This window comes from Crocuta crocuta, unplaced genomic scaffold, assembly GCF_008692635.1.
Source record: "Crocuta crocuta isolate KB4526 unplaced genomic scaffold, BGI_CrCroc_1.0 scaffold73, whole genome shotgun sequence".
Lineage (NCBI taxonomy): Eukaryota > Metazoa > Chordata > Mammalia > Carnivora > Hyaenidae > Crocuta > Crocuta crocuta.
The window spans coordinates 5,414,738-5,430,407 of NW_027529443.1; the positions used below are offsets into that span (position 1 = coordinate 5,414,738).

A 15,670-nucleotide genomic window follows, 5' to 3' on the forward strand; every position below is an offset into this window, starting at 1 on the left:
GTAAAGAGTTCAGGCTCCAGTGGCAGGCTTGCCTGAGTTCAAATCCCCACCGTGCCACTTTCTGGCTACAGGACTCTGAACCAGTTGCTCAGCTGCCTCAAATCTTCATCTTTACCTTGGGAGAAATAATGGCACTCGTAGGACTGTGAAGACTGTGAAGTGCGCTAGTGCACGTAAAGGCTTTGGAGGAAGCACATACGTAGGCACTCGAACACGCACTTAAGTTAGCAAAAGAAGTGGAAGGCTCGCACCCGCCAGCGGCTCGCAGCTTTCAGCCGGCGGCCTTGCTGCAAAGCCCAGTTCACCTGGACGCCCGGAACGCCGGCAATCACCATGGTAACGGGACCTACTTCCGGAAGAAGTACGGCGCGCTGCGAGGGCCATTCCCAGCAGGCTCTCTCTGAGAGTTGACAGAGGGGCCGCCGAGGAGCGAGTTGTGGGTGCCGTGGGTTCCGCCTGCCGCCCCCCAGGTCAGCCCCGGTGCTCTCGCAGGGTCGCCCGCCTCTGCAGCTTCGTTGCCACCGGAGCCAGCTCTTCAGGCCTGGGCGCCCGGGGTGAGGCCGTGCGGCCATGGACTTCTCCAAGTTCCTGGCGGAAGACTTCGACGTGAAGGAGTGGATCAACGCGGCCTTCAGGGCGGCCCCCAAGGAGGCGACGGCCGGGAAGGCGGAAGGCCACGCGGCCACCCTGGTGATGAAGCTGCAGCTGTTCATCCAGGAGGTGAACCACGCCGTGGAGGGTGAGGCCGAGCTGCCCGCACGGGGCGGGGGCGGTGGTGGGAACGCGAGCCGGGCCCGACCCTCCTGCTGTCCCTTCCCGGGAAGGTGTCGGCTCGCTGTAGTCAGTTTTTTAAGGCTTCCCAGGTCTGGGGCTTGCTCTTCCACCCCTCGCGGTGCTGCCAAGTTTACTTTTATTTATTTATTTTTTTTTAAAATTTTTTAATGTTTTATTTATTTCTGGAGAGAGAGAGAGAGAGACAGTGTGAGCAGGGGAGGGTCAGAGAGAGAGGGAGTCACAGACTGAAACAGGCTCCAGGCTCTGAGCTGGCAGTCAGCACAGAGCCCGACGCGGGGCTCGAACCCACGAACCGCGAGATCATGACCTACGCGAAAGTCGGATGCTTAACCGACTAAGCCACCCAGGCGCCCCTGCCAAGTTTACTTTTAAAACTTAAGTCAGAAGAGTGAATGTCAACATTATTAAATAATCGTCAGCACGCCCTTAATTTTGGCAGACACGTATCAAAGGTGTATGGGACGGATACAAATCTGGGAAACGTTGTTTTAGCGGACTTTCATGTCCATGAGGAAGATGGGCGGGCCTGACGAGAGACTTGAGCCATCTTTCAAGGACTGTTAATTATAAAAAATAGTGCACACCTGCAACTATTTCGTTAACACCTCGACTCGATCTTTATTCAATGCATACTGCATGTCAGGCTCTCTGCTAGGCTTTGTGGGAGAGACAGGTTGCACCGACTGTCCTCAGGAAGCTTATGATCCAGGAGACGGAACTTTATTTTATAGATGTGTCCAAGTGTTTAAGAAAAGGCTGGTGTTAGTGGGGGGGGAGGGGCTGTATTTCACTGCAGATTCTATATTGCACTTTGCATCTTCTGCTGATTATTGAGCATCTGTTATGCATGTGCCCAGAAATGGGCAGTGCGCAAAAAATGTACTTGTTCAGGAGCCTGCTGCCTTGCGGGGAAGATACTAAACAGTTCAATTACAATGAGGCCTGGCTTTACGGCCACTAGAACCAGGAGCGGTGAGAGCTGGAAGATGTGTACAGTGACCTGGTGTCTGGGAGAATCATAAAGGGCTTTCCCTGTGTTAGGCTTTGAAGGAAGACTTCATAGGGCAATAAGGGGGGCGGCATTAATAACAATATGATAGCAATATTTGAGTCCTTGGTATGTGTCAGGCATCTTTTTTTTTTTTTTAAACATTATTCATCTTTGAGAGAGATGGAGTGCAAGCAGGGGAGGGGCAGACGGAGAGGGAGACACAGAATCCGAAGCAGGCTCCAGGCTCTGAGCTGTCAGCACAGAACCCTACGGGGCTCAAACCCACAAGAACCGTGAGATCAGACCCAAGCCGAAGTTGGATGCTTAACCAACTGAGCCACCCTGCGCCCCTGTCAGGCAGTATTTTATTTTATTTTATTTTATTTATTTTTATTTATTTCTAGGAGAGAGAGAGAGACAGCATGAGCAGGGAGGGTCAGAGAGACAGGGGGATACAGACTCTGAAATAGGCTCCAGGCTCTGAGCTGGCAGTCAGCACAGAGCCCGACGCGGGGCTCGAACCCACGAACCACGAGATCATGACCTAAGTGAAAGTTGGACACTTACCCGACTAAGCCACCCAGGCGCCCCTGTCAGGCAGTCTTTTGAACACTTTATATGTATTAAGTAAGTGGATCTCAAACTGAGGGTGGCAGCGTTTCCTCCTCCTCCTCCAGCCCCCAGTATCTGGAAATTGGTGAGCGTGTTTTTAGTCCTCGCAGTGGTGAGGAGTGTCACAACGATGGACTTTTAGTGGATGTACACAGTAATGCTTGATGTCCTGTAGTGGTTGGGACAGTCCTGCACAATGAAGAACTGTCCTGGCCAGAATGTTGATATGCCCCCCTTTTTGGCATAATGAACTAATTCAAACTTGGCAGTAATTCTTAGAGGTAGGCTCTGTTATTTTTCCCACTTTATAGTTGTAGACACCATGACTGAGTGAGGTAACTTCCCCAGTCATGTTGCTAGTGCGTGGGGCTGTTTGCATTGAACCCAAGCAATTGGTTCCAGAGCTCAGGCTCGTCTCCATTATACTTTGCTACCTCTGTGGTATTAAAGAGAGAGAAAACACTGCATGCAAAGGCATGTGAGTATAAAAAGGCCTAGCCAGTCCACAGAAGAGTGACAGGTTCAAACAGAGCTCCATCAATAACATCAACAAATATGAGTCATTAGTACTATTCCCACGGGGTCACACTTCCATGGGGAGTGGGGAGACTGGCTGGAGATAAGGCAGGAAAGTAGATTGGGATCAGACTGAAAGGCCTTTTTGTCCATCCTTAAGGAATTTGGATTTCATCCCCTTAGGCACTGGGAAGCCTTCAGAGATCTAAAGCTTTCTTTCTGGGGCACCTGGGTGGCTATCTGTTAAGTGTCAGGCTTCAGCTCAGGTCATGATCTAGCGGTTTGTGAGTTCGAGACCCGCATCAGGCTCTGTGCTGACAGCTCAGAGCCTGGAGCCTGCTTCAGATTCTATGTCTACCTCTCTCTCTCTCTGCCCCTCTCCACTCATGTTCTGTCTCTCTTTGTCTCAAAAATAAATAAACTCTTAAATCTTTCTTTATTATTTAAAAAAAAATTTTAATCTCTTTATATTATTTTTCGAGAGAGAGACAGAGTGTGAGCGAGGGAGGGGCAGAGAGAGAGGGAGACACCGAATCTGAAGCAGGCTTCAGGCTCTGAGCTGTCAGCACATAGCCCGACATGGGGCTTGGACCCACAGACTGTGAGCTGAAGTCGGACGCTTAACCGACTGAGCCACCCAGGCGCCCCTATTATTTTTTTTAAAGTTTGTTTTGAGAGAGAGAAAGAGCATGCACGCATGAGTCGGGGAGGGACAGAGAGAGAGAGGAAGAGAGAGAATATCCCAAGCAGGATGACAGTGCAGAGCCCAATGTGGTGCTCTAACTCACGAACCTTGAGATCATGACCTGAGCCAAAGTTGGATGCTTAACCTACTGAGCCACCCAGGCGCCCCCTGAAGCTTTATTTTTTTTTTTTTAAATATTTTTTATTTATTTCTAGGAGAGAGAGAGAGAGACAGCGTGAGCAGGGGAGGGTCAGAGAGAGAGGGACATACAGACTCTGAAACAGGCTCCAGGCTCTGAGCTGTCAGCACAGAGCCCGATGCGGGGCTCGAACCCACGAACCGTGAGATCATGACCTAAGCGAAAGTCGGACGCTCAACCAACTAAGCCACCCAGGCGCCCCTGAAGCTTTATTTTTATGGAAGATGAGACAATGGCTCAAGTCTTCAGCGAAGAGAGGTAATTGCAGAGGTTCAAGGAGGCTGTCTTGAGGGCTCCAAATTGAAGGATTGATTTGTTCATGAATTGAGTCAACAAATTTTGGGCACAAACTGTTTTCCAGGATCCAGAGATCCAGTGTTGAACGAGACCCAGTCTTAGGTTGGATAGGTTAACAGGGGGCCAGATCATGCAGGAATTTTAATGTCACATGAGTTTGGATTTGAATCAAAATGAGTGCTGTGGGATGTTATCGGAGGAGTTTTAAGTAGGGGTGTGACATGGTTTGGTTCATGCTCCGTGCTGCCAGAGGCTGCTGTCCAGAAGAGTGGACTGTCATCATAGTGGCTTCAGCTGGGGTTATGACAGTGGACATGGTGAGAAATATGTTATTGTTAGGAGGAAGAATGGGGAGAACTTGCTGGTGGATTGGATGAGGGATGAGAGGGGGAGAGCGTCAAGAATGGCAGCAGGGTCTTGAACGGCACAGCTGTGGGTAGACGTGCCAAACAGGAGCGTTGAGAGGATTTGTAGTGAACATCCATACGCCCACTACTTGGACTCCACAATTAACCACTTACTAGTCCTGGGTTATCACAAGTCTGGCCACTTACCAATCCCTGTCTCCATTCATCCATCTGTTTTTTGATGTATTTCAGAATGAGTTGCAGACATCAGTATACTTTACTCTTGTACATTTCAGTTAGTACCCTAAACATAATAGAGTTCAATAAGTTCAATACTTGTTTATGGTTCTTTTTTTTTCACTATTAAGATGAAATGCACGAATCCTGTCTGATGAGTGTGATGAGTTTTGATAAATGTGTACAGCTAGGATACCTCAAACCTCTGTCAAGAAATAGAATGTTACCGGGGCGCCTGGGTGGCTTAGTCAGTTAAGCGTCCGACTTTCGCTTAGGGCATGATCTCGCGGTTCGTGGGTTCGAGCCCCGCGGCGGGCTCTGTGCTGACTGCCAGCTCAGAGCCTGAGCCTGTTTCAGTCTGTGACTCCTTCTCTCTCTGACCGTCCCCTGCTCACGCTGTCTCTCTCTCTCCTAGAAATAAATAAAAAACATTAAAAAAAAAAAAAGAAATAGAACATTACCATCACCAGAGAAAGTGCCCCCATGCCCTTTCACAGTAAATCTGGCCCTTACCCTCCCAGAGGCGGCCGCTGCAAGTGATAGTTTTAAAATGGATACAGGGGCACCTGGTTGGCTCAGCCAGTTAAGCACCTGACTCTTGATTTCGGCTCAGGTCATGATCTCACAGTTTGTGGGTTCAAGCCCTGTGTCAGGCTCTGTGAACACAGCGTGGAGTCTGCTTGAGATTCTCTCTCTCTCTCTCTCTCTCTCTCTCTCTCTCTCTCTCTCTCTCTCTCTCACACACACACACACACACACACACACCCCAATAAAAAAAAAATGGATACAAGAGTGGACTAAATTTGGGGATGTGGAGAGGGAAAAAGAGGTGATAGGGAAAATCTGTTGTAAGATGGCCAACAGGACTAATAAGAAAACATCTGTTAATTAATGAGGAATGCGGGAGTAACAGGCTATAAATTGTTCCCTCTGCTAATGCTCTGGGCTCAGATCTCTGGAGAATGATCTCTGAGCCCACCTGTATAAAATAAACCTCCTGCCTTCCAAGATCCCTCAGTGCCGCTTGGTTCTTCTGCCCGGTGATCAAGACCAGATTCCGTAACAGAGGTACACAGGAAACAGCAAGGGCTGAAGAGTAACTGAGTGTTTAGCAGGTGGAGACCAGGCTGGGGCCATGACATTGTTAAAAGTCAGTCTCTCTGCAGAAGAAATCCATGTCCGTCTTTGTTTTCATAGTCTTAGAACTTTACACAGGGTCAGTGCTGGAAACAGATTGTTAAATTACGGCAGAGCTGGATGAACAGGCTCCTGAACTACTACCTCAAGATGGTAAAGCCCCATTCAAGGTCCCATTCATCACACTGGGAGAGCAGAAGACCCTGAGCTTATTTGGTTGATTCCCCATCAAATTGCCTTTGAAGGCTTAAAGGGGTATACGGTTAACTCTCCCAGTTTCACATAACACATCACAGTTTGTGAAAATGTTCAAATTGTATTCTGCATTTGGGATGTCTGAAAAAAATGCAGTTTTCTTTTTTCTTCTTTCTTTCTTCCGCTTTTTGAGAGAGCGAGCAGGGAAATGGCAGAGGTGGTGGGGGGGAGAGAATCCAATACATGATGAGGTGCTTGACCCCATGACCTTGGGATCATGACCTGAGCTGAGATCAAGAGTTGGATGCTCAACTGACTGGGCCACCCAAGTACCTCAAAAGAATGCAGCTTACTTAATGTCACTTGATCTCCTACCAGACCTGTTAAATAAGCAACTCTGGCAGGTGCCTTAGGGACCTATATTTAACTGTACTCCAGTGGATGCTGAGAGTCTGTGGACTCTATTTTGAAAAGACCATGGAATGCAAATGGGCCAGACGCATGCAAGGCTTGGTTTCAACTCTGTGAAATCTCAGTGAAGTTATTTAACCTCCCTGAGCCTCAGTTTTCTAATCTCTAAGAGGTGGCTACTCATGATTACTGTGGACCTGAAGTGATAGAACGTTTGTAAATCACCTGGCACGTAGCTGGCGTCTACCCAGTGTCAGATTCTTTCATTCTCTCTCCTCACAGAGGGAGTTACACTTTCACTCACTGGTGGAAAACCGTTCATGTTGGGTCAGGTTGATGGCTCCTTCCTTGTCAAATCACATGACCTTCACCCTTCAGACTGGGGAGGACATGGTCCTGGCTGAAGCCACCTCCTGGCCCACCTCCTCTCCACTCCCCCCTTTCCCCCCATTTCCCCCAGGCTCAGAAAACTGTGTGGTTGGTAGTGCTTTGGGGAAGATTCCCTTCTTCTGATTTATTCATATGGTTCACTGGTAACTGGTCGAATTTTCACCTTTCATTCTTGGGTTCTTACTACAGAAACAAGTCACCAGGCTCTTCAGAACATGCCCAAAGTGCTCCGTGATGTGGAAGCCCTTAAACAGGAGGCATCTTTTCTGAAAGAGCAGATGATTCTTGTCAAGGAGGATATTAAAAAATTTGAACAGGATACATCCCAATCGATGCAGGTATTTTGGCTCTTGTCCTAAATGTTGATGCTTGTTTTGGAAGACATTCCTCCCAACCTGAACTCCAAATTCTACTAGTCACTCGACACTCCTCTTTGGCTTGGTTCTTTCAGCTTACACAGCTGTCTTAAGCACCTGCTGAGCAACGTAGCCACGTGATTGGTGTCGTAAGGGGTCCCTGAAGATACGGGCACGTGACATTTGTTTCAAGTCACTGGTGCAAGGTAGAGAAAAGACAACTGCCACTTCCTTAGTTTTCGACCCCTCGTTTCTCTTTTAGGTGTTGGTAGAAATCGACCAGGTGAAGTCCAGAATGCAGCTTGCCGCAGAATCTCTTCAGGAAGCAGACAAGTGGAGCACACTGAGTGCCGACATTGAGGAGACTTTCAAGACTCAAGTAGGTGTTTTTGTTCAGGGAATGTTGTGGCCTGATTGGGCAGGAACGTGAGATTTGGAGAAACAGATGAGAAAGTCCTTTACTTGAAACCATAAGGGATAGTAAAAAGCAGCATGCAGAAGTATATAGGAAGAGGGTGGGAAGATCTGAAATTGTTCTGGTTCTTTCCACTTTCTTAAGTTGTATCTCCTTCTTAACTGAAGACTTCCAGTCACAGAGGTCAGGAGAAACCTCAGTAAAAAAAAAAAAAAAGGCAGAGAAAATGGATTAAGTGAGAGTGTGAAGCATGGGCAGAGGGACCTTACCCATCATGGGACCCTAGCAAGGTACTTAACCCCTCCTGGGCCAGCAGCGGTGGCAGATAGGAATGCTTTTGATATCTGGTTATAAGGAGGAGGTCAGATGATGTCTTGTGAAAAACTCTTTTTCAGTAGTTAAGCAAAATGAATATCATCTCTTTTGTTGTTTTTCAAAACTTACAAGTTTTTTAAAAAGTGCTTAGTACATGTGGGCAAAAGATTTGTGAACAGTAATGAACAGCGAAAAATGTTTTCCCTGTAACCCTGACCCCCCACCTCCACCCCAGTGCCCTCATTTCCCTTCTACGTATAGACTCTCGAACCACCTTTATGCCTATCCTTCCCGACACATACACACTTATACCTGTTCCCTGCCCTTTGGTTCCCATAAATGGTAGCACATTGTGAACGCTGCTGTGCACTTTGTTTTTGTACTCAGTGATCTATTCTTCCATACCAGTCATGTTTATCTTTACCATAGGGTGGGGGGAGGGGCAGAGAGAAGGGACCAGAGGATCTCTTCTGACAGTAGAGAGCCTGATGCAGGGCTCAAACTCACGAACCATGACATCACGACCTGAGCTCAACTGACTGAGCCAACCAGGTGCCCCAGTTATGTTTATCCTTAAGTACAATAGAGCCCCTCTGGGCTCATGACAAGGTAATTGATTTAGACTTCATAGATGTGAGTTGCAAATCTTACTTTTGGCACATATGTAACAGAGAATGGACTTAAATACAGTCTTTGATTGCAATCAGTACACTAAATATTAACGAGCTAAAAGTTAGAAAGCTTGTTTCTCCCCTCCCAACTATCCTGATATTCAGAACTAACTGCCCGCAAGATCGCCTCTGTCCACCTGGACGTCCTCCTGGACACTGCACACTGAATTCATTAATTCTGTCTAGAACCACTGCCCATTTGCTCTTCCCTTTGGCCTCTCTCTGTTGGTTTATGGCAGCACTTCCCATGTAAGTGTCTAGGCTGGAAACCTCGACAGTCCTTAACTGCTCCATCTCCCCCATCTTTCTCTGAAATTGTCTGCTCCTTACATGCCTCTGCTACAGCTCTGACCAAGCTTCGCAGTGCTTTTCTCCTACACCATTGCAACAGCCACCCGTCCCTGCTGGCTTCCACCCTCTCATAGGCAAGCTCAGCCGCTCTCTCCCTGTGCCCCTTGAACCATATGCCTTAAATTGCGTCCTGATCTTTCCGTATGTGAACCCAAGGCCTGCACTGTGATCATCTTTGTGTCTCAGATATCTAATATGGTGTCTGACACATTGTAGACACCTGTTAGATATTGAAATGAAACAATTATGGCATTCTTAACTCTTTTAAAAAAATAGCTTTTCTTTTTCTAGTTATAAACATAGGTTTTTGTTTTTTTTTAATGTTTATTTATTTTCTAGAGACAGAGCATGAGCAGGGGAAGGGTAGAGAGAGAGGGAGACCAAGAGGGATTAGAGAATACCAAGCAGGCTCTGTGCTGTTAGCATAAAGCCTTACTAGGGCTTGAACTCATGAACCATGAGATCATGACCTGAGCTGAAATCAAGAGTCAGACACTTAACTGGGCCATCCAGGCGCCATCCAGGCGCCCCAAATTATGAGATGCCTGTATGTGTGTCTTGGAAGATTTGGAAAATTCAGAAAAATACAAGGCAGAAAACAAAATGATCCTTTTTTCTGTCCCCTAGTAATATGCTTTTTATGTCTAATAGGTATTTTTCTATGTATTTATACATCTTTGTGCCTATGTATTTTGTATGTATGCATATATTATAGGTATATGGATATTTATGTATATTCTAGTGTCTATATTCTTTTTTATTCTTTTCCACAAATCGTATTTTGCTATGTACTTAATACTTTTCAAAAACATTTTTTTTTTTAATTTTTTTTAATGTTTTATTTATTTCTAGGAGAGAGAGAGAGACAGCGTGAGCAGGGGAGGGCCAGAGAGAGGGGGAGTCAGAGACTGAAACAGGCTCCAGGCTCTGAGCTGGCAGTAAGCACAGAGCCCGACGCGGGGCTCGAACCCACGAACCCGGAGANCGCCCCTCAAAAACATTTTTAAAAACATGTTTTATTTATTTTTGAGACAGAGAGACAGAGCATGAGAAGGGGAGGGGCAGAGAGACTGGGAGATACAGAATCTGAAGCAGGCTCCAGGCTCTGAGCTGTCAGCACAGAGCCCAATGCAGGGCTCAAACCCACGAGCGTGAGATCATGACCTGAACCTAAGTTGGAGGCTTAACTGACTGGGCCTCCCAGGTGCCCCCAAAAACATGATTTTTATGTTTTATTTTTATTTTTTGTAATAGTTTATTGTCACATTGGTTTCCATATAACACTCAGTGCTCATCCCAACAAGTGCCTTCCCCCATGCCCATCACTCCCCTTCCCCTCTCCCCCACTCCCATCAGCCCTCAGTTTGTTCTCAGCATTCAAGAGTCTCTCATGGTTTGCCTCTCTCCCTCTTCCCCACTATTTTCCCCTTCTTCTCCCCCATGGTCCTCCGTTAAGTTCCTCTTAATCCACTTATACGTGTAAACATATGGTAGCTGTCCTTCTCTGCCTGACTTATTTTGTTCAGCATAACACCCTCAAGTTCCATCTATGTTGCTGTAAATGGCCAGATTTCATTCTTTCTCATTGCCAAAAAACTTGATTTTTAATGGCTGCACAATATTCCAAATGCCATTATGAGGGTCTCAACCTTCATATTTTATTATCAGGGAAGATTTAGGTCAGTTCTAGGTTTTTTTTTTTATTACAACACTAGAATCACATTAATTAATTAAAATGCATGAATATCTTTGTGTCCCTCTGATTGTTTCTATTTTTAAAAAAATATTTTCAAGTAATTTCTACACCCAACATGGGTCTCGAACACACAACCCCGAGATCATGCTCTATCAACTGAGCCAGCCAGGCACCTCCTTCTAATTGTTTCTTTAGGACATATTTCTGGAAAAGGAAATACCAGGTCAAAAGATAGGAATAGTTTTCAAGGCTCTTGATGCATATTGCTGACATGTTTTCAGGAAAGACAGTGTGAATTTATGATACCAGATAGACTTTTTTTCTTCACACCCTCAACCAACAATAGCTATTATAATTTTTCCAGCATTTTTCCACTTTGTTAGGAGGAAAACTCTTTTGTTTTGTTTTTGTTTTTGTTTTAATTTTATTTTTTTAATATTATTTTTTTTACAAATATTTTATTGTCAAATTGGTTTCCATATAACACCNTTTTTTTTTCTTTTTTTTTTTTTTTTTTTTTTTTTAAGTAGACTCCACACCCAACAGGGGGCTTGAACCACAACCCTGAGATCAGGGGTCACACGCTCTACCAACTACACCAGGCAGGCCCTCTGTATTTTGTCCATTCTCAATTGCAGTACGTGGTGTATTTTAAAGTAAATATCCCTAATTCTGGTCTTTTTATAGGACGTAGCTGTGATTTCTGCCAAGCTGACAGGTATGCAGAATAGCTTAATGATGCTTGTGGATACACCAGACTACTCAGAAAAGTGCGTGCACTTGGAGGCGTTGAAGAACAGGCTGGAGGCCCTGGCCTCCCCGCAGATCGTATCGGTATTCACCTCCCAGTCTATAGGTGAGTGCTGGCCCTTTCTTGTCTCTGTGTGCACCTCTTTACAAAGGTAAGGCTTTCCAAGTCTTCAGCCTTTGGAATGTCTTAATGTGGATTAAATTACGTAGATTGGAAGTTAAGTTGTAACTTTCTGGGGTGGTTGCCTTTTTTCAGTATTTTATATGATGAGCATTTTCAAACATACAGAAAAGGTGAAGTAAGTATAGGACAGACACACCTTCTAGACTCTAGCCTGACATTTTACCACATTTGTTTTGTCACTTAGCTGTCCACCCTTCCATCTCTCTCTCCATCCATGTCTGTTTCAATAAATGTCAGAGTCACTGATAAATATCAGCATGTTTCACTCTTAAACACTTCAGCATTCCTGTCGATAACTGGAGTTCAGTATTGGTTTGTGATTCTCTATTTTTGAGTTAAAATTTACATTTAGAAAAACGCACAAATCTTAAATGTACCATTTGATGAGTTTTGACCCTTAGCAAGTATTATTTTTATTTCCTCCCGATCTATTAATAGCATTCCTAATATTGTATTACTCTTGCAACTCAAGAGTGTGTTTATGGGGTGTGTATGTGTGTGTGTGCATGGTAATGTACTACTGGTTATTTGTTGATATTTTATTTAGAATTTTTTCATAGAAATCCCCTTAGGGATTTATCAGGCTTAAGTATCATGGTTGTATTGGCTTCATAATAGCAATTGGGAAACTTTTATTCTTCCTTATTTCTCTGTTAGGTTTTAAGGAACATTTTTATCAAATACTGCCATGGCCCCATTGAATGCTTTATGTCTGTGGTTCAACTTGGGTATGAATATTACAGTTTCTGCCTTCTTTTTTGTTTGTATATTTGTTTTAGTATGGCTTTACCCACTTTTTTTTTTAACCTTCAAGCTTTTTGCGATGTTTTATTTTAGACTTGGCTGTTGGACATGGCATATGGTTGAAGTTTGTTTTTTGATCTAATCCTTGCTTTTCTTTCTTTTCTTTTTTTTTTTTCCTAAGTGGCTCCATGCTAACATTGGGTTTAAACTCACAACACTGAGATCAAGAGTCACATGCTGTACTGACTGAGCCAGTCAGATACTCCTAATCCTTGTATTTTTTAATAAGTGATTTTAGGGATGCCTGGGTGGCTTAGTCGGTTAAGCGTCCGACTTTCGCTTGGGTCATGATCTCACGGTTCGTGGGTTCGAGCCCCACGTTGGGCTCTGTGCTGACTGCCAGCTCAGAGCCTGGAGCCTGTTTCAGTCTGTGACTTCCTCTCTCTCTGACCCTCCCCTGCTCACGCTGTCTCTCTCTCTCTCTCCTAAAAATAAATAAAACATTAAAAAAAAAAAAGTGATTTTTATCCCACTTAGGTTTTTTTTTTAATGCTTTTATTTATTTCTGAGAGAGAGAGAAAGAGACAGCATGAGCAGGGGAGGGTCAGAGAGAGAGGGAGACGCAGAATCTGAAGCAGGCTCCAGGCTCTGAGCTAGCTGTCAGCACAGAGCCCGACACTTGGCTCGAACCTACAAACCATGAAATCATGACCTGAGCCGAAGTCAGACACTTAACTGACTGAGCCACCCAGGCGCCTCCCATTTAGATTCTTTTTTAACAGAAATTTTTAGCCTCTACATTTTTTGCTTTCTGTTTCTGCTGTCTTTGTGTTTTTTTCCTCACAGATGATTTGAAAGGTATATAACTTATTTTAGTTTTTCTAGTGATTTATTATTTCAAATACTAAACTAAGCTTCTTTCTCAATTTTTTGGACTTATGATGAAACGATATCTGACTCCCGCAATTAGTGAACTTTGATTCTTCTTCCCACCCATCTCTCTTCCCTGCTCGATCTAGAAGATTGCATAGTCTAGAATTTTAATCATGGCATACTATCAAATTATTAATTATTAATTTTTTATCGTGTGGCTTCTTTCTTTTAAATATTAGAAAATTTTCATATTTTATAATATTTTTATATAACTCTTTCCCAACCAATAATTGCCATGGTTATTTATGCTCAATGTCTTGTTTAAATGGATTCAGCGCTCACTTAGACTTTTCAGCCCATGTCTTCCCCATTTGTTAATTCTTTGAGGCTTCTCTTCATGACCAGGAGTCTGTTTTCAAGCAGATTTTTTGTTTCCTCAGGAAGGGCATCAGGATCATATGTAGTGTTTATGTAGTAAAGAATGTCTTTCTTTTGCTTTTACACGTAGAACACAATAACTGCTTTTGGATTTTGGATTACACTTTTTCCTTTAGAATTTAAGAAACTTTGCTTTCTTATCTTTTGCCAACTATGTTTTGCTGATAAGTATGAGACTGACCTGCTTTTGTTTTTGTTTCTTTTCCTTGAATAGTTAAAACAGGGATTAGCAATCATTTTCTGTAAAGGGCCAGCTAGTAAACATTTTAGGCTCTCCGAGCCATGTGGTCTGTGTCATCAATACTTTAACTCTGCAGTTGTAGTGTGAGAGCCTGTGTTCCCATAAAACTCTATGACAAAACTGAGTGCTGATTTGGCCTGCTGGCTCATAGTTTGCTGACTTCTGACCTACAAGATTCTTTTGCTTACAGTTTAGTTACTTCATTAGATCATTTTTCAGTTTGGGGAAAAATATATGCTGATCCATGTCTTTCTCCATTTCTAGAAAATTTCCTTTCTTAAAAAAATCTTTTTTTTTTCTATTCTATTTGTTTTCTTTTCCATCTTTGAGAACATCAACTATCTGTCCATTAGCTCTCTGTTTACCCCTCCCTCTATGTCGTGTTTTCTCTGGTCTATTTTAGCCCTTCACCAGCTCTCCCATAGTCTTTTTTTCCAAAAAAGATTGCTTTCCAGTTCACCAACAGCATTTTTTTTTAATGTTTTTGGTTTTTTTTAAAGGTTTTATTTATTTCTAGGAGAGAGGGAGAGACAGTGTGAGCAGGGGAGGGTCAGAGAGACAGGGAGTCACAGACTGAAACAGGCTCCAGGCTCTGAGCTGGCAGTCAGCACAGAGCCCGATGTGGGGCTTGAACCCACGAACCGCGAGATCATGACCTAAGCGAAAGTCGGACGCTTAACCGACTAAGCCACCCAGGCGCCCCACCAACAGCATTTTCTAAAGTATCTGTTCTGCTCTTTGTTCTCCTGTTTAATTCTTAATTTTTGTGATACTGTTATTTAGTTGCTAATTTTTTTCCCTTGGCTCTGCCAGCCTCCTTTTATATTTCCTTTTTTTTTTTTTTTAAAGTAATTTCTACACCCAACATGGGTTTAGAACTCAGGACCCTGAGATCAAGAGTCTCATGCTCTACTGCCTGAGCCAGCCAGGTGCCCCACCTTAGATCCTATTAAGGAAAGCATATACTATATGTTATTTCCTTGAGAGTGTGAAACAATGATAGCCTAACATTTTCTTCTCTTTCCTAGGTTAAATCTTTGAAGTGCTCTTTTTTTAAAAAAGTCAAAACAGTTTTTTTAATGCTTATTTATTTTTGAGAGAGAGAGACAGAGCATGAGGGGGGGAGGGGCAGAGAGAGGGAGACACAGAATTGGAAGCAAGCAAGCTCCAGGCTCTGAGCTGTCAACACAGAGCCTGACGCAGGGCTCGAACCCATGAACCATGAGATCATGATTTGAGCCAAATTCAGATGCTTAACCAACCAAGCCACTCAGCTGCCCCTTAAATTTTTTTAATGTTTATTTATTTTTGAGAGAGGGAGAGACAGAGACAGAGGCAGAGTGCTAGTGGGGAAAGGTCAGAGAGAGAAGGAGACACAGAATCTGAAGCAGACTCCAGGCTCTGAGCTGTCAGCACAGAGCCCAATGCAGGGCTCAAACCCACGAATGGTGAGATCAGACCTGAGCCGAAGTCGGATGCTCGACCGACTGAGCCACCCAGGTGCCCCTAAAAAAGTTTTTTAAAATTGTGGTAGAACACATGTAACATGAAATGTACCATCTTACCAGTTCTAAGTGTTCAGTTTAATGGCATGAAATAAACTCACAGTGCTGTGCAGCCTTCACCACCAACCGTCTCCAGTACTCTTCATCTTTCTCAACTGAAAGTCTGTCCCATTGGACGCCAACTCCTTTAATTTTTTAATTTTTTTTTTTAACATTTGTTTATTTTGAGAGAGAGAGCGAGCGAGCAAGTGTGTGCGTGTCTGCGTGTCAGTTTACACTTGAGCTGAGCATCAGGGCGGCTGGGGTGGTGGGGAGGGCA

At 44.2% G+C, this 15,670-nt stretch overlaps 1 protein-coding gene across 2 annotated transcripts in view; it reads left to right on the plus strand.

The window, feature by feature from the left end:
• Positions 1-368: 368 nt before the first annotated feature.
• COG7 (component of oligomeric golgi complex 7) overlaps positions 369-15,670 on the plus strand; it is an 86,214-nt gene continuing 70,912 nt past the window's right edge. For both annotated transcript variants that reach the window (XR_013334230.1, XM_077760499.1), the window contains exons 1-4: positions 369-739; positions 7,002-7,150; positions 7,431-7,547; positions 11,304-11,472. Coding sequence is in view for 1 of the 2 variants with exons in the window: in XM_077760499.1 (XP_077616625.1) it covers positions 571-739; positions 7,002-7,150; positions 7,431-7,547; positions 11,304-11,472 (604 nt within the window). In the remaining variant the exon portion in view is untranslated. The remainder of the gene's footprint in view (positions 740-7,001; positions 7,151-7,430; positions 7,548-11,303; positions 11,473-15,670) is intronic.